Source organism: Gekko japonicus, unplaced genomic scaffold, assembly GCF_001447785.1.
Source record: "Gekko japonicus isolate JY-2015 unplaced genomic scaffold, Gekko_japonicus_V1.1 scaffold139, whole genome shotgun sequence".
Classification (NCBI taxonomy): domain Eukaryota; kingdom Metazoa; phylum Chordata; class Lepidosauria; order Squamata; family Gekkonidae; genus Gekko; species Gekko japonicus.
Window position 1 is genome coordinate 309,217 of NW_015164186.1, and position 19,014 is coordinate 328,230.

The window sequence follows — 19,014 nt, forward strand, 5'->3', positions numbered from 1 at the left end:
CATTCCTGAGATGACGGACTACAACAGGGAAGGCTTGTAGCCTTCCAATTCAGATGACCAGGGGACTTCCAAAGCCCTCACAGATAATGTCTTAGCAGAAGTGAACCTGAAGCCTGTGTAACTCTCAAAACCTGCAACATTCATTTGCTATAACTTTTACTGGTCAACAGTCTTATTGTCCTATTTTGTACCAGTTGAAGCTTCTGAACTGTCTCTGAAGGCAGCTTGTGATGTGGTTTTTCTTTCCGAATGAGTTCTGGCCTTGGTGCTTAAGTGGACCCGCCGTTCCCTCTAATGAGCCTTATCAGGATGGCTGTGCTGGTCTTACAGAGCGAGCCTAGAGCAAAATGATAATGTTTATTGGGCCAGCTAATAACCAAAGATCATTGCCAAGTGTGTGGTCTATTCTGATCACGTGTGTAATCACGAGATAAAACCTTTTTTTGTAGAGTTCACCATTAGCATTGCTCCTTAAAGAGCGAGTCTGGGTTATTTGTGTATTGATAAGGTTACTACTCTGCCATCAGATTCCTGAGGCAGTGAACCACATAAATATATCAACAGTCAGTTTAATAACTCAGAAAAGTAAGGGAAACTCTTTGTGTCTTAGGGAATAGCTTCCGGTGTTAACATCTTATTTCTTGGAGAGCAGTTCCCTTTACAGGAGCACATGAGAGAAGCAGATGAACAGTATTGCATGCAGTCTTTATGTATGCACTTGTTTGCATGTTGGCAGGCTGTGGAGGAAAAGATATGTATGAGATCATCGTACATGACCTCCATTCAGTGTTCCTGTAAGCTTTTGTGTATAAGAGCCCCAAAACACCTGAAACGCCCTTCAGTATTTATATTGTAAACAGTCTAGATTTGTCCCTGGGTTTTAACCATGGCTGGAAAAGTGTTCCCTTGCCCCTTTCTGATCTACTGCTTCAATCAGGTATAGGGCTGATTCCTAGGAACTCAAGGTCAGTGTTCCCTCTAAGCTGAGTTAGTGTGAGTGAGCTCACAGTTTTTTAGCCTCCAGCTCACATATTTTTTTCTTAGCTCCGGAAGGATGGCTCCAGAGCAAACTCATTTATACAGTAGCCAAATCGCTCGCTCAGAACTTTAATGCCAGTAGCTCACAAAGTGGAATTTTTGCTCATGAGACTCCACAGCTTAGAGGGAACATTTCTCAAGGTATGTTTTCCATCCCTTCATCCCCCACTGTGCCTCTCTTGGGTTCATCTCTTTTTGCCTTCCTTTCTCTTTATTGTCTGCCCACACTGTCAAAATGTAGATTATAAGCAACCGGGCTGGAACATGCCACCTTTGCTTATGGCACGCTGTACAGTACCAAGAAGATGGCATGTCTTCTTTCTGGTTGATGGCTTTCAAACTTTATGACTTTGGGAAATTGTTTCCACAACAGTTGTCTGCAGAAGAGGTCCAGAGCATCTGCAATGGACCTCTTGTGTGTGGCAGGGGATTTTGGGGAGTGCAGCTCACAGGGTATGCTATCTAGGCTTTTTGAGCCTTCCCATTGCTCCCCATTGACTGTGTGCACCCCGAAACACACCCAGCGTTCATCCTTCAGATGCACATTATGTGGGAGAATTAGCAGTGAAGTGCAATCTCCTGTTTCTGAGGTAGTTGCTTAGCATGACTAGTATTCCCAGTGAGGAGCCCCTAGTAAGCCACTGAGGTGAATTCCACAGGTCCCAGGACCCTCGTTCTTGCAAATCAGTTGAGAAGCTCATTAGCCCATGAAACATTTATTAGCCTATGTAATATGTAATACATCATCAGCCCTAAACCCGGGGGGGGGGGGAATGAACTGTCTTCCAGTATAGAAACTTTTCTCTGTGTGGTCACCTTTAAATCTGATAATAAATAAATAACAATCCTTACTTGCCTCAGGTAACCCACCAAGTGGCTGTTTACGTAATGGTGTCTCTTAGAAACTATGTATTGCACAAGCTACACTGAAGCAGTCACTGGAAACCTGTCATATGTGCCATACTCTTCTGAGGTCAGCAGGGTAAATGCTCTTCTTTAAGAATCTTGATTGGGCTATAGCACAGGTCAGAAACACACTCTCTCTGTGTGTCCATGCTTAACCTGGAGAGCTGACATGGTGTACTGGTTAGAATGTCAGACAGGATCTCAGAAACCCAGCTTTGCACCCCTCCTGTACCACGAAAGCTCACCTTGTGCCAGTCATTCTCTGTCAGGTTAAACTACTTCACAGGGTTCTTGTTAGGATTAAAAACGGGAGGGGGAAATGATGACGTATGCCATTTTGGGTCCCTATTGGAGAGAAAAGTGGGGTATAAATATTGGGCCAAAAATTCCCAACTTCAAGTATAGACTAATGGGGTCAGAACTTGCTGAGAAGGGGAAAGATCTTGGGGTAATAGTGGGTAGCTCAATGAAAGTGTCAACCCAGTGTGCTGCAGCAGTGAAAAAGGCAAAGTATATGTTAAAGATTATTAGGAAAGGGATTGAGCATAAAACAAATGACATTATGATGCTCCTGTATAGATCTATGGTGTGGCCTCATTTGCAACACTTTTTACAGTTCTGGTCACTGTATCTCAGAAGGGACATCACAGAACTTGAAAAAGTACACAGGAGGGCAACCAAGATGATTAGGGGGTTGGGGCAACATCCCTATGAGGAAAGGCTGAAGAGCCTGGGACTTTTCACTTTAGAAAAGAGATGACTAAGGGACAACATGATAGGGGTTTATAAAATTATGCATTGGGTGGAGAGAGCTGACAAAGATAATTTTTTCTCCCTCTCCCAAAATACTAGAACTCAAGGGTGTCAAATAAAGCTGATGAGCAGTAGGGTCAGGATGGACAGAAGGAAGTACTTTTTTACACAGAGAGTGATTAAAATGTGGAATTTTGTGTCAGAGGATGTAGTGATGGCCACATGCATAGACCACTTTAAAAGGGGATTAGATAGATTCATAGAGGGGAGGTCTACTAGCCACGTTCAGAAGCAATTAACCTCTGTATTCCAGTGCCAGGAAGGAACATCAGGGGAAGGTCTAGGCCACTATGCCCTGCAGGAACTGGTTGACCACTGTGGGAGGATGCTGGACTAGCTAGACCACTGGATTGATCCAGCATGGCTCTTCTTATATTCCAATGCAAATAAGTTCAGTATGCATAATGCAGCATTTTGGAGTGCAGCATTTGGATTTCTTGAACACAGAATTTCAATTTTGTAGGCTATAGCAAGTTATGAAGGTGGAGTAGATAGCTACATAAAGCAGAAAAGCCCTGTCCCTATGCACTGGAGAGATTGACAGATAACGCCTGCACATCTTGAAATGTACCACTGCAGCCTAGTAAACTGCTTTTTAGAAAGGAAACCCCAAAAGCAGAGCTTGTCCAGAATCTAGATTGTGTACAGTACTCTGCACAGGCAAAATGTTAAATGGCTGTGAGCCTTGATTTTAGAAACTGTTCCCAGTTCTCCAGGGTCCCTTTCTCTCCCTGTGGACTCCCCCGCCCTAGCAGCACCATGCTGCCCTTCTCCCTTTCTTTGTGGAACCAAATGTGACATAATTGGGCTTTCTGTAGATTGAACATGAACAGCTTTACAGGAACATTCTCAAAGCCTTCCCTACAATAATAAAGCCAGTGTGTGCCCTAGCCAAAGAGAGGTGAGGTATTTGATTCTGATCGCAAAGAATTACACAAACAATTGTTCTCCAAAATGACAAACTAATTTCTGTTTTTTTAAGATTTCCTCCTTCCCAAGAAGCCAGTAAACACTTGAGGGAAATGGCCCTAAAATTACTGTTTAAACCATTTACTTCCCCCACTGTCTGCTTCCTCCCGATGTCTGGATTTGCAGAGACATCTCTACTGGCTTGTCCTAGGAGACATGTCTGGATTTTGCCCCATGATCTTTGGCATGGTGGAAGAGGGAAATTCAAATATGAGCAAAGATCTACTTTGGCAGATGTTCTATAAGTATATATGAGGGTCCTCAAGCCACAAGTTGCAGCTTCCGATCGGTGCTAGAGCTTCTGTAAAATTCTGTTTTGTCAATTATTGCTATAACAGCCTTGCAAGGCAGGTTAGCGGCATGCTGACTCTGGATAACAAGGTGACAATTGCCAGGGACGTCTAGTACTTCCCTGGCTACTTATTCCCACTGGATTGGAAGAAAGTGCACAAACTGATCAAGCACATTCAAAATCAGCAACAAGAATTGGTTGCATAGTTTAGTTCCCGTGGGATTTTCTTGTAACTACCCCCCCCCCCTCAACTGTCTTTAGTGGAATAGAACTGGGATTCAAGTCAAGGTTGTGCCAGAGTGTAGACAACAGCTCTGCCTTTGGTCATGTGTCTTTTTAGCTGTTGGAACTTGCAGGATTTTTAAAAAATCATACTGCAAAAGGGTCATGCAGGGCTAGCTGGGTGACCAGTCTTGAAGGATCTACTTTCTTTAGAATTCCTGTGGCCCAGGGATGTCAGTTTAAACTTAGAAAAGAAAAGTGCATACCTGGAATCTCTGAACAAGTAAGGCACTGCTAATTGGGGTTGTAAACCTCCAGGTGGGGCCTGGAGATCTCCTGGTATTGCAACTGATCTTGAGGCTACAGAGATCAGTTCCCCTGGAGAAAATGGCTGATGTGGAGGATAGACTCAAGGGCATTGTACCCTACTGAGGCCCCTCCCTCCCCAGGCTCCACCACAAATCTCCAGGAGTTTCTCAACCCAGAGTGCTAGCACATGAGAAGAGACTCTGAATAAGCAAGGTCCCAAGAAGGTAGCCATGTAGCAGCCAGCACACATTGGTCTGCCTTCTGCCAGCCTGCGTACCCTGGCGGCAATTATGCCAACCTTTGTGTATTCTGCAATCATAGGAACCAAAGTCAGCCATTTGTACTGAGTGAAGAATTCAGCATGCAAAACATCTGTCTTCTGGCCCCTTAAGGCTGCAGATGAAAGTCTCCAGTACTCAACTGTGTTCTTAATGCAGTCTTGAGAAGAGCTTTTCTCAGACGAATTGGACTTGAGAATACTGGAAGGCAAACGTGAAGGAGACTTTGCAAGAAAAAAACCTCGATTCTTGCACCATCCAGTTCAGCTTTTTGCACACTTTGTTGAGCAAGGATCTCAGCCTGTGCGTTATCCACAGCAGGGCCCTGAACTCCTCCCAGCACAAGTGCAGGAACTCCTGCAGCTCAAATGCAAAAGAGGACGATCAAAGGGAGGGTCACAGCTGGAGCACAGTTGATATCCCCTTGTAATGGGCTCTGCTGGGTTCTGGATTCCCCACCCTAGACCTGCTCAGCTGGAGCATTGAGCTCTTCCCCAGGAGATCTGGAAAGATTCTGAAGCAGGCCATTCCCCCATCTGAGCACGCATCCCACTGCATGTGCCCATCACCTTCTCAAATAGTCTTTTCTGAATATTAGAACCTGTTTTGGTTGAAACTCCTCTACGGGCACAGAATGCCTGAAGTTTTTCTTTCTCCTGGTGATAGTAGCATAAAGTTTCTAGGTCAGAGATATCACTTCCAGGGAAACTTGAACTCCAGCACTTTTAAACTGATCTCCATCTGCCCTTAGGTGTTCAGTCTCATGTTCCTGATCATTGGTCCTCACTTGCTGGGCTAGCAGTCAAGAGCATAATAAAGGACACCACTTTGGAGTCCAGATGCCCCACATCCTTGTTGTGCTGGTCTCTTTTACATCATGTGATCTTCATTCTCTTTTCTTGCATGTGTGCTTAAGGCTTTTTTAAATACTAAATCATCTTACTCTTGAGCATATGGCTGCAGTTTAGTACCAGCCTCTGAAATCATAAAGCTGGGTATGGAGCCAGAAGTCCCATCTGCTGAGCCAAAATAGAAGGCCATAATGTTTCTCTCTTTGCTCTCCCAGTTCACTGGAAGAAATTGTAGCACCTTCCCCACAAATGAGGCCCCTAAGTGGTACCTTTGTCCATGGAGAGTAAGCTTGGTGTAGTGGTTAAGAGTGGCAAATGCTAATCTGGAGAACCGGGTTCAATTCCCCACTCTTCCACATGAAGCCAGCTGGGTGACCTTGGGTTAGTCACAGTTCTCTCAGCCCAAAAAATGAACCTAGCTCCCCCCCCCCCCAAAAAAAGAGAGACCTAGAGTTTCAGGCTACCAGACAACCTTTGGATCTCCTGGCAATACTACACCCACTGCCGTACGATAACTATTATTGCCTTTGTCCATGTCTTGGGGGCCTGTTTAAGATATGAATAGTATGCGGGGGGAATTTCACACTTTCACATGATGGATTGCACAGGGAAACTGATGGGCAGTAGATTCCGGGCCAAGCGCATACATGTCTGAGTCTATTGCAACAAAAGAAACAGAAAGCCTTGTGCCTTCTCAAAGACTAACATGTATTGGGGTATAAGGTTGTTGGGTTTGTTTGTTTTTTTTGTGAGGCAAGAGTGTACTTTGACAGATGTATACACTGTTATCTTTAGTTGACAGATATGTATATATCCGGACACAATTTTAGCCTTTAAAAGTGCTGCAAGGCGTGGGACGTTTGTACTGAATCACACCATTGGTCAATCACGGTCAGTGTTGTCAGACTGGCAGCAGCTCTCCAATGTCTCAGGCAGTGGTCTTTCCCATCACCTACCGCCTGGTCCTTTCAACTGGAGGTGCCAGGGATTGAACCTGGAACCTTCTGCATGCTACGCAGATGCTCTGCCACTGGCAACAGATTAACACAGGAATGTGGGGGGGGGGGAGACTTCCAGTTTATGTCGGCGCACTAGCAGACTCACCTCCCGGGGGTGAAGCTGCGCTCCAGCCGAAGAAGGGGGTGCGCAGGCTCGCAACCCCCCCCCCGAGGCCTGGCGAAGGGACCCTGGCCATGGAACTTAGAAGAGGTCGCCTCTTCGACGGCGGAATGCCGGAGAATTGAGGCGCCTCTTCGTTCCGACGGGCGGGGGAGGGACACCTCCTATGCGCACGAACTTTTGAGTGATTGAGGGGGGGAGCAGAAGAAAACGCGAGGGAAACTGCCTAGAAGTACTTACCAAAGCGAATTTAAGCGGTCAAGCGCACATTCAGAGACTTTCAAAAAATTCGTGAAAGTAAACAAACGACAAAGATGGCAGGGAAGAAGGACAAAGAAAGACTTTTGAAAGCGAAAGGGTCTGAGAGCCCAAAACCGGAAGTTACCAGTGAGGTGGCAAAGTCTATAGCGGATTATATGCGCCCTCTGCTGGAACAGCTGAATAACTTCAAGGAACAGGTGTCAGTAGTTACTCAAAGCATTACTGCACAACAAACCCAGATAAGCGACTTGATACAAATAATGAAGCATGATGCTGAGAAGGTAAAGGAAGTGGCTGTAACTACACAGAAAGTGAAGAAGAAAGTGCAAAAGCTGGAAAGGAAACAAATCTCCATGGAAGATCAACTGCTGCAAGTTCAAATGGAAAAGGTCAATATGATCCTTCGTTTCCAGGGCGTGGCAGAGAACAGAGGGGAGAATCTTAAAGAAGTGATGAGTGAACTGCTAGCCCCAGTGACAGAAATGAAGGCAGAATCGTTGCTTAATGATATGGAGGGGTCTATAGATCATATTCAGGATACATAAAGAAAAATAATCTGCCTGGGGAAATTGTGGTAAGATTCTCGAAGAGGCATGTGAGGGATGCAATCCTGAAAGTGGTTGCTGGAACACCCCTGAAAGCAGGGGAAAATACCATCAGAACGCTAAAGGATATTCCATTTGAAGTAAGACAACGGAGAAAGAAGTACAAAGAACTTGTGCTTTTTCTTCAGACAAACTCAATTGGATATAAATGGATATTTCCTGAAGGCGTCTCTTTCAAGATCAAAAATAAAAAAGAAAAGATTGACTCTGTTTTGAAAGCTCAAGAATTTCTAAGGGTTCAGCTGGGAAGGCCAGAGGACGAGAAAAAAGAAGAGGACAGCAAGTCCAGCGGCGATCTAGACACTGGTTCTTCTGGAGAGGACTCTCTGTCTGAGCAAGGGGCGGCAGACCCAAAAAGTCCTTATAAGCTGCGGAAGAGAAGGGGAAAGGAGAAGTAAAGGCTGAAGGACTCTGAATTGTGCCTTTGAGACTTTTGTTATGGGGTGATTGGGGGTACTGTTGCTAGACAGTTAAATCTAAGCTTTAAAGAAAAAGTGCTATAAATGTTTGACTCAGTTTATAAAGGGATCAATGATGAGAAGACTTGATGTAACTAAGCTAGTTGGAGGATCTCCTCTCTTGGGGTTTTAGTTAGTAGTGGGTTCTTTACTTTATCCTGTATATGTAGTTTCCCCTCCCTTTTCTTCTGTTGTAGTTTTTTGTAGTGATAAAAAATAATAAAAAATCCCCTCCGGGGGCTCAAAAAAAAAAAAGGAATGTGTGTGGGGGGAGGGGGTTGTATGCCAAAAGGCAATATTATAATGGTCAAAGCATCCGGGGGCTCAAAAAAAAAAAAAAAGGAATGTGTGTAGGGGGAGGGTGTTGTATGCCATAAGGCAATATTATAATGGTCAAAGCATCAGGTTACAGCTGCATCCGCACAATAAGCATGCTCTCTTTTCCTGTGATCACTGCTACGAATGCAGAGGCATTCACACTTGCAGTGGGGCATTTGTGCACACTTTCTTTCATCAGATGCTATTTTCCTTGCATTTCCCCCTGCCATGCCACTGGAGGGGTTTTGGGGTGCTTTTTGGAAAAACAATCTGTAATACCTGTTGCGTTATAGTGTTATAATGATCTGGTAATGAGAGACTTGTACTACAATAAATATCTTTATGTATCATCAGGTGTTACAAAACTCTTAGCTGTTTTGATAGAATGCATAGTTAACTTGTGGCATTCACTACCAAAAGGTGTGGTCATGGCCATTAGCTTAGAGGTTTTCTTGGGAAAGGATTAAATAAATTCATACAGTATAGGTCACTCTCAGTGGCTGTGATAGTGAAATGGAACCTCCATTTTCAGAGGTAGTGTATCTCTGAATACCAGCCATGGTATGGACATCAGGAAAAGACTGTTCCATTCAGATCCAGCTTGTGGGCTTTCTGAAAGCATCTGGATGTCTTTGTTGGAAACTGGATTGGAAACTAAATGCACTTTGAGCTAAGCCCACAAGGCGATTTGTGTGATCTGTAAAGACATTGGAGAGACTGAGAACCAGCTCAGGTATTTAAATGGCTGCCTTTGTTCTCTCCTCTAGTGAGGGGCCATGTGAGGAAATACCCACTTGAACTAGGCTGCATGTGGCCGAGGCTCATAGTTACCAGTAACTATGTCTGTTGTTTGTGGCACAGTAGCTAAAGCCACAGATGGCTAATGTTAAACAGAAACAGGCAAGTAGCTTACTATTCCCAGCCTCCCAATCCTTTCTTTTTCAAGCTGTATTTTGCTTGTGATGAAGGAATGTGTGCCTTTGAAACATTTATCTGTATATCACCAGTTTTATGTAATCTCTTAGGGCCCTTACTCTGGTCTTGGAGAAATAAACAAGGTCTCTAATTAAAAGTACAGAACACAAAGGCACTATTTCAGAAATTAAAGAAGTATGAGATAACTGCAGGATGGCAGAATTCTGGGCTTTAATGGATTGAAAGGAGCCAACAATTGGCTCGGGTTTTGTGGAATGTTTTTGAACATTCCAGTTATCCATAATTCTTAACAACCTGTGAGCCCACTTAGTCTAGCGAGAGAAGGGTTTGTGTGCTTCCCCACAGGGAGGGAGTCTGAATGTGTAACAGAATGGTGGCAGAAAAGGACTGCAATATGTATGGGTAGCAGTTCCACAGAACCCCGAGGCCCTCTGTGATATAGGCAGTCCCTACTTAGCCCTGTGTGGTAAATAATACTACATAGTGCACACAGAAAGCATTCTCAGTCTTCAAAATGCTTCAACTACATTGTCTCAGTCATCTTTATAGCTTTGCTGTAGAGTAGGCCAGTATTGTAGACGGAGGAGGGGGAAGCTGAGCCTGACTTGCCCATGGCCACTTAGTGAGTCTGTAGCAAAGATGAGAGTTGAACTGTCAGCCTCCCCACTCCTCTGCATGGCACTGGGAAAAGCATTGTTGTACATTAGCTGGTTTTTAATGAAGGGCCTGCCCCTCCCTTGAAGTCTCTGTCTCTCTCTGTCTCTGTCTGTCTGTCTGTCTGTCTGTCTGTCTGTCTGTCTCTCTCTCTCTCTCTCTCTCTCTCTCTGTGTGTGTGTGTGTGTGTTTTCCGTTTTGAAACACTTGGCAACAAGAGCTGGTGCCACCCTTGACCTCCGCATAGTTGCCGGGATCTGGCTGCCCTGCTGAGGCCGCAAGGCAGCTGAGCTCACAGGTTTAGTGTGCCAACTTTACGGTTTCCAGGGGCTCCTTTGAGAATAAGCCTCCTAAGAATCTTATGCTCTCACACACACCCCTTACTTACCCACCCATTCCTTTTCAATTGGATTTATCTGTGATTGCAATTAAGGGGCTGTTTCCTCCTGCACCTGACAGCAAGTGAACGTCTTGCTCCTTTTCATCCCAATCAGCATAAAAGCTGAACACCTTAGAGAAAGGGCGGTTTCTGTGTTCCCGCTGCCTTTCTGCGTTTCTGTGGCCAGTGCAATTCAACTTGAGGGTAGCACTATAACTTCAGAAATCTGTGTAAAGAAAGTAAGATTCTGATCCAGGCATAGCAGCACATGAACAAAGTTCTGATGTGGGACAAGTTGCATGAGTGTGTGAATGGCAATGCATGTCTCAGTGCACATTGGAATGTGTGTGTCATTCAGGGCAATGCAGCACTGGTAGACAGCATTCCTTGCTTGGATAAACATTTTGTCACACTTCTAATGAATGCTCACAGCAGTTTTTGAGTTCAGCAAGGGACATGTTGAACCTTGCGTATGCATGCTGATCTCCTGGGGCATGGGGAATGTGAAAACTGGTCCTTACAATTCTGTTATTGAGGCATAGAGCTGTGTGCACCATGCAGTCGCAGAACATGGTCTAAACCTGATGAAGCTAAGCATTTCTCAGTGCTGAGCTACACATTCTTTGTGGTTCCATGTTCTGTTTAAGTGTGTATTCTTTTTAACAGAAAGCAGTTGCTACAACTTAAAAGGGAAATACTAGTGAGGAACAAAATGTTGGTCAAAAGGATCATAGAACTTCTGGTCGGAGCCTCTGTGGGTATGGAAAGGAGATTGCTGGGGACCCTGCATTCTCTGCCTTGAGCTTCTTGGAGGAGAAGAAGAATACAAATAAAATAAATATTCTCTTTAAAAACGATGATGGTGAATGTTCTATGGCAGGGGAATGCACACAGAAAAATGCAGATTGCAGAATAGCACAATTTGTGTAAGTGCACACAATGGCACCTTCCAGTGCATCGGTGGTTCTGCTAATCGTACGGAAGGGGCAGGCCAGAGAAGTCCTGCCTTCTGGCCTCTAATGCAGGAATCTTCTGGCTCCTGAGATTCCATCAGGCATTGCCCACACATTTTTGCCTTCACTTTCAAACCTCAAGTGCTAGAAATGTGCCCTCCTGCCCCTTTCTTCATGAAAGCTGATATTCTCAGGGAGCTGAATTCCATAGCCAGACTCTGTGCTTTTTCTGTGATTAATAGCACTAACATGCCCTTATGGGTGCTGAGAGTAGGAGAGATAGGCATCTGTCTGAGATGCAGAATTTCTCCTGCGTGTGTGGCACTGAAACCAGCAAGAGTTCCTATTTGTTTTAGTGGGGCTTTCAAAGGATGATTTCCTAGGGGATTCTGCCTTGTTTTGATTGTAGGAGGAGGATCATTTGGATTTTCCTTTTGTAGCATCAAGATCTCTTGAGTTGACCCAATGATAGCCTTTGCTACAACAGCTGTTCCTTGCTGGGTGCTTTCCATTCAAGCCCGAAGAACCTTTGATGGGAAAGCTGGTGGCCTCCCCCCCTCCCCCTCTGTTTGTCTTTAATAAGGCGTCTGGTACAATTCTGCATTTTCGTCATTTTAGTCTTGAAACTGTTCAAAAGAACAAATCGACCTCCTGCTAGCATTGGAAAGGCCTGTTGTCCTGCAGAGCTGCACATGGCCAGTGCAGGAGCATGGGGCAAACTCCAGGGAACCAGGTGTGGTCTAAATACCTTGAGAGAGAAAGCTAGAAAGAAGACCTGCAATTCAGGAGCTGTTCAGAACATTCACATCAATGGCCCAGCAGGAGACTCCAAGAGGAGGGCGAGAACATTCTGTTTGCTTGTGTTGTTCAGCCAAATCAAACTGTCATCAAAAGCCTAATCTGCGTATGAACCAACGGGGTGGGGGAGGCACAGAACACAGCCTATGACCTAAACCAGCTTGTGGACTGACTGTGCCATTCATATGTCGCCAGGGCAACGTTGCCCATTTAGGGGATGTTTCTGGGCAGAGTCAGGTCCAGAAGTCTGTGCCAGAACTGTGATGCTGACTGCAAGACTGTATAAGCAGATCTTCTTTCCATGTATATATATTGTCAGATGTGGACCCTTGGTATGGCCAGGTCCTAGCAACTGGCAAGGCTGTGAGTGGGCAGAGGATATGGGCAGAAGTAGAGGTTGTAGGCAGCCAAGGGTGCAGTTATAAAACCTGGCAGCATATATACTAAGAGGCCAGCTAGGAGGCGACAAAGAGCAGTGTCTGCATGAAGCATGGGGAAGCAGTCTGAATTGTTGCTCACCTTTGCAGGTATAAAATAGGCAGTGCTACTGGATGGTCTCTCGGAATAGGAGGATGGTGGTCCCACCTTGTCTGAATCCTAGTTCAAAATGCCTGCAGTTTCCTCCTCCCAGCTTCAAGAGTGGAGAATCTGTTCCTCGCCTGCAATGTCCCCAGTTTGAGGCCTGTGACCCTTTAAGGTATATTAATGTGGATGTGTGGTTCAGCCTGTCTCAATACTTAGGACAGGTAATGGCATCTTAAGCATAGAAGAGGCCAAACAGATTCTCTGCTCACCTTAAATGGACCGAGGTAAGGATAATGGCACCGATATGAGTAGGACCAGGGGAAATGGGCACCTTCCTGTCCACATGGCATCCAGATGCATGACCACAGCAAAAGGGGGAGTTGTCCGCTATTCATTCTGCTGCCATCACGTTGATGCTTGTGAAAATAGTACCGCAGTAAGGAAAACAAGGTGGAGCACAACATATGTGTGGAAACAACTGGGGATGGAGGAGGATGAAGAATGTACCATCAAGCTGCAGCTGATTCATGGCAAACCCTTCCACAGGGCTTTCCACACAAGAGAGGTGGTGGAACTGCCAGTCTTTCGTGGCAGTCTCCCATCCGAGTACTAACTGTGGGCTGATCCTGCTTGTCTCCCAAGCCCTGACAAGCTTGGGCCAAACTGGGCTAATCAGGCTGTTGAGTAATGATGACAAGTGAGGTCTAAAATACCTCTGTGTGGTTGGGTTTGGGTTTTTTTGTATATAATAGAAGCTTAGTGTCAAGGTGTATGTTTGAAGGTGTGTGGGCAGAGGAGCTGCTGAGATCTCAATAGCTAAGAGAATTGCCAAATAAGATTTGCAGTGGCAGGGCGTAGGCTGTCTGTCTAGCATTTTGTTTCAGTTAGGAAAAGGATTCTATATTATACAAAATTGTTTGTTTGTTTTTTAAAAAGGTAGACAGATTGTGTAAAAAAGTGAAATTGTGCAAATTCTAGAGCACCGGTTCCTATGTGTCCCCCTCCCCCCCTCCCTTGTTGTTTAAGAACTTCTCATGAACCTCTGCTCAGAATACTTTCCAAGTGGTTGCAAGCTTAACGCCCACCAGAAGCAAGGCCTTCTCAGTCACTGCCCCTGTGGTATAGAATCTGCTTCTAACATTGAGGCTCATTCTGTTCCATGTTTCCTTTTGGAGGTGGTTGAAGACTTTGTATTTTGTTGGGCACTTGGGACTGGAATTTAATCTTTTTGCGCCAGATTGTCTTACGTTGCAGATATTTTAGATTTTGGTTGAATTATATTTATTGTACTGTTATTAATGTTTTTGCTGTGTTAAGCAAATGGACAACCTTCTAGCTAAAAAGAGGCAGAAGAACACTGCAAGGGTTTTTTGTGAGAAAAGCAAATTAAAGCTTGTTTTAAAATAATGTTGCAATGTATTCAGGCTGGCAAATTCCATTTTTGATAGTGTAATTCAGGCTACCTTCAGAATTCAAGCATTTTGTTGTTGTTGCTGTCACTTTATTAAAAAAAAATGCTCGGATAGACAAAGGCAACACACAGGCATCCGAATGTCGTATAAGCCATGCAATCGAGAAAGAATAGCAGCAACTGTCAGCGTCTCCTGAGCTGTCTTCAGATATCACATTTTGGAAGAAAACTAGTCCCAGATAACTTGCATGCCTGCATTCATGTGTCATGGAGAATTGTTTAGTTAAGATTCTCAGCACAAGAAGGGAGGGGAAAGGGATGGAGGAGTGCATGTGAACCTAGCAACTGGGGTTATGTGTGACATCTGAATAAAGACCTCGTTTTGTCCAGCATTAAAATGTAATAAAGACGTTATCTACCAGCAACGTTGCCTACTTGATCCTATCATACATCTAATTCCCATATGTTGCCCTACCATGTAGACAAAATAATCTGCACAATGGGGCCACCTAAGGCTAGGGTAGGGTAAAAAAAGCCAAAAATGTGTCCAGTGTTGTATGACCCTCTACCCCCCAGCAGGAGGTGAAGCGAGCTGTATTGGGAAGGGAAGGAGGAGGGAGGGGAGGGGGCTGCTAGGGGAGAGAGAATGCAAGGGCTGCAACCAGGAAGGAGAACCGGGAGGGAGGAAAAGATACCTCTGGGGCTATGAGAGGGAAGAAAAAGTGGGCCTGGATTTGAATGGAAGAGGGGAGGGGGAATGGCCAGAGGGAGGGGAGACCAGGCAAGTAGGAAGAGTAGGTGGGTGGGCACAGGGTTTGTTGGGAGGGGCGAAAACAGCAAGCAGGTTGGAGGCAGGAAGGAAAAGAGGATCCTGACCAAGATGAAGGGAAACAAAGGCTAGCAGAATGGAGTCAGACGGTTTCCCCTCCCTCAGTTGTTCTACCATGCATTTTTAACTGATCTTATTCATTAATGTGATTACCCAGCTAGAGTAACATTTTTTTTCATGAGTTTTTATAATTTTTCTGTAATAATCATTCTGGCTGCATGGAATAAATCCCTGAATGAATAAATGACAACACTCCCTGACCATCAGTTGAGAAAATAGTGGTGTAGTGTTTCAAGCGTCAGACTAGGATCTGGGAGAACCCTGGTTTGACTGCCCTGCTCAGCTATGGAAGCTTACTGAGTGACCTTGGGCCACTGACAGACTCTCTACCTAACCTACCTCACAGGGTTGTTGTAAGGATAAAACAGAAGAGAGGAGAATGGTATAAGCTGCTGTGGGTCCTCATTTGGGGGGAAAGTAGGAATATAAAGTAAGTAAATAAAATAATGAAATGGAAGATCTGTCCCCATTGTTCTGTCCCTTCATGTGTTCGGTGCAGAAGATGCACTGGCAGCCTATCTCACCCAGATTCAAGAGCATCTTGGTTCAAAGATGCTTCACCTCCATTTCTGCCTGTATTGAACAAAGCAAGAGCTATGCACTGAACTTTGAATTGTGAGGTCCCTGGTTTGAATTCTGTCAGGAGGTCACCAGGTGGCAAGCAACTAATATTCTCAGACTGAGTAATCCCCCTGCCATGTGGAGGTTAATAATGCTGTCCTACCTTACAAGGATGTAATTTTTACAAGAAAAAGGTGGTGGCATTTGAAGTGCTCTAAAGGACTATAAACATGCTGTTATTTCTCTCTCAGATGATATCAGTGCCTGTTCTCTGGCTGCACTGTAGTTTACCGTGCCCTGTGTGTTCCCTTCTTCTCTTTCCCAGGTAAATCACACATGGCCATTGTTCAAAAGGTGAACAATGAAGGTGAAGGAGACCCCTTCTATGAAGTCATGGGTTTGGTGACATTGGAAGATGTCATTGAGGAGATCATAAAATCGGAGATCATGGATGAGTCAGATGACTACAGTAAGTGGTTTCCAGACAGGTATGGCCTGTTTGGCTTGGTTTCTCCCCCCCCCCCCCCCCCCCCCAAAAGGATTCCTTCCTCTGAAACAGGCTAGGCTGGTAGAGTTACCTTCTTATCAACACTAAGCTAACCATGGAAAATACCATGACACCTGACCAACCTCCCCATTACACTGTAATTTCCCGCCAGAGTTTGCTGTTCCACCTGCAGCTAATTTAATGGGAAAACTATGCATTGCGCTGCATTTTGAGGATGTTCACTTAACTCTAAAGTGCAGAATTTGATACCATAGGTTTTTCTCTGGTGTTTCCATGCCAACTCCTGCTGTCCTGAACAAGCTAAATTCTTTTCAATGTATGTTCTTTGGCAAAGGGAATTGTGCCTTTAGGTAAGCACACCTTAGTAAATTAGTCCATCTGGTTGTTTATAGCAAGAATCATACCATGCATAGAATCAGTGAGTTGGCTGGAGTAACTCTTAAAACTTTCTGGAACAACATCTAAGAAAGATCAAGAAAGACACGCTCAGGTCTCTCAAAAGTTAACTCTTCCCCCTTCTGACACACTTCTGGTGATGTCAGGGGGCGTGGCATATGCAAATAAGTTATGCTAATGAGTTATGCTAATGAGCTCCTGCACCTCTTTTTCTACGAAATGACCCCTGCTTCTGAGTATATATGCACAGGACAGAACCGTTGCTTCTTAGAGAAGGGAAAGAAGAACTGGAGTTTCTCTTTCTGTCTGAGATCCAGAGCCCATACCTGGAGATAATGTGTTGCTCCTAAATGGAGCATTGTGCCAGAACAGCAACTCCCATATTAAATGCCCGTTCCCCCCCCAGAGAGGCATGGAGTATATTGGAATGCCATGAAGAAAGGGGCATTCCCTATTGAGGAGCCGACAAAAAAAAAATCCCAGACTCTGCAACTTAATGTCGCATACTTTAAACTTATCTAAACACTTTCAGACTCCATTGCAAATCTTTTTTTAATATTTGCAGGTGGAACAGCGATTTTAGTAGCAGCTATTAAAACCAGTGGGGCAGGGTATGTTTCTATGGGAAAGTTCCCCATCTCCCCTCCAATGGTGTTTAGATTAGATGTGGTGCACATTCTTTTCCATTTTTGCCTTAAAGCTGTCTGTTCTCTGTGGGGAAAATTGAAAAAATTGGATCTTCCATCAAGGTATTCCAAATACTGTCCCTTGTGTTGTTGTTGTTGTTCAGTCGCACAGTCGAGTCCGACTCTTCGCGACCCCATGGACCAGATCACGCCAGGCTTGTGTACATCCAAACAAATTTGTGCATGTTTGCTTACTTTCCAGAATGTCTTGTAAACATAGGGAATGGGGAGGAACATCTGTGCGGGCCATTAAAGACCCACCCTGATTTTATAATTTTATTCAGTTGGTGTCTCAGGACTAATCTATCTGCTATTCAGTTTCTTCCATGTTTAAAGAACATTCTGAAATAGTAGAAGAGAGAAGCTGTAATGATTTCCACTTAATGCTGGGTATTTTGGTGGAAAATGTCACCTGCTTCTCTCTTTGCATGAGAAATCTTACTGGTACTTATTTTTTTTGGGGGGGGGGAAGCATCCTGGAGCTTGCTTGTCCCTGTGAGAAAATGGTTTGGGGTGGAAAGGGTTAACGTTTTGCTCTTTAGCTCCCTGCCATCCTTGATAAAGCAATTCCAGGCAGATTCATAACCTTGAGGTCTAGAAATCTGCTTTTCTAAATGCTAGCTAACATCCTTGGGAAGGGGACTTGTGCACGCAGTACCTTGGTCTGTAGTTCTTCAAGCCTTTTTTGTTTGTTTGTTTCTCTTTCCCATCCCCCTCCTCAGGGGAGAACAAAATGAAGAAAAAGCCTCCCCCTCTTGGGACCTTGGTGGACCGCAGGAAAGAAGATTTCTCCTTGTTCAAAGTGTCTGACAATGAGTACAAGGTGAAAATCTCCCCACAGCTACTGCTGGCTACACAGCGCTTCTTATCTAGAGGTAAATCATGGTTCTCGTGTTCCTCTGGCACTCACCCCCACCAGTAAATCCTGGCCTGGCAGCCTGGATTAAAACAGTGAAAAGTCAATGCTGGCCTTTGTTTATTGGCTACGTCAGATTCACAGCATCTGATGCTACTTAGCCTTTAACTGCTCCAGGGTAGGGAAGGGGTTTGTCCATAGTGGCTCAAAGTGATTGTTAGCTCTTCAAACTACCAAACTGTCCTCAGGCAGGGACACCAGATGGTAAAAACACAACAGACCTGGACCCACTCTGCTGATCCTTGGGCGAGGGAAAGGAGCATCACTATTACATTGCTGGTTCAGCCCAGCAGTGCCCTGGCAGGTGCTGAAGGAGAGGCCTGGCACTTAAAGGATAGTTTTTATTGTATTCACTGGAGACTTGTTTGTTTCAGCCGTAACAAAGTCATCCAAGATTAAGGATTTTTGATAGTAGGGTCATAATATAAAATCAGCACACTCCAAACCCAAAGAGTTCGTTTCTCTCTATCTCTTATTTAGTTGAGTGTATTTAGCTGCAGGCTGGACAAAATCACAAGTAAAGGGAACCATGCCGATGGAAACGGAACTGCTAAAACAACATACAAGGCAATTGTCCACCATACAGTCAGCAACATTCTCTTTGAAACATTTTTATCAGCATTTCATAGCTGCCAGAGTCATATCTAGCTACGGTATAGGAAATATCTTCACAATTGTTTGCTAGTACTAGTTCCTGCTGGTTTACCCCATTTGTGTCATCCCTCAAAATAGGATCAAAAGATCTAAACCTTTTCCCATTGATGGGATATGCAAACAGATAATGGGAGTAATCATGGGCACACATAAAGGCACAGATTGCACGGGGCATACATGGGATGCCCAGGAGCCATCCCAGAACTGGTCCAGCCTTAATAAAGTGGAAAAAATTACAAAAGAAATTTGGGAGCTCTCTCAGATAATTCAGCAGCCTGTACCACAGGGCTGCGTCATTTTCAACCAGTA

The 19,014-nt window shown here is 44.7% G+C and overlaps 1 protein-coding gene across 1 annotated transcript in view; it reads left to right on the forward strand.

Annotated features, from left to right (window-relative positions):
- Positions 1 to 19,014, forward strand: part of CNNM3 (cyclin and CBS domain divalent metal cation transport mediator 3) — a 29,300-nt gene that overhangs the window by 2,353 nt on the left and 7,933 nt on the right. The window contains exons 2-3 of the mRNA XM_015408182.1: positions 15,871 to 16,014; positions 17,858 to 18,010. Of these exons, the coding sequence (XP_015263668.1) occupies positions 15,871 to 16,014; positions 17,858 to 18,010 (297 nt within the window). The remainder of the gene's footprint in view (positions 1 to 15,870; positions 16,015 to 17,857; positions 18,011 to 19,014) is intronic.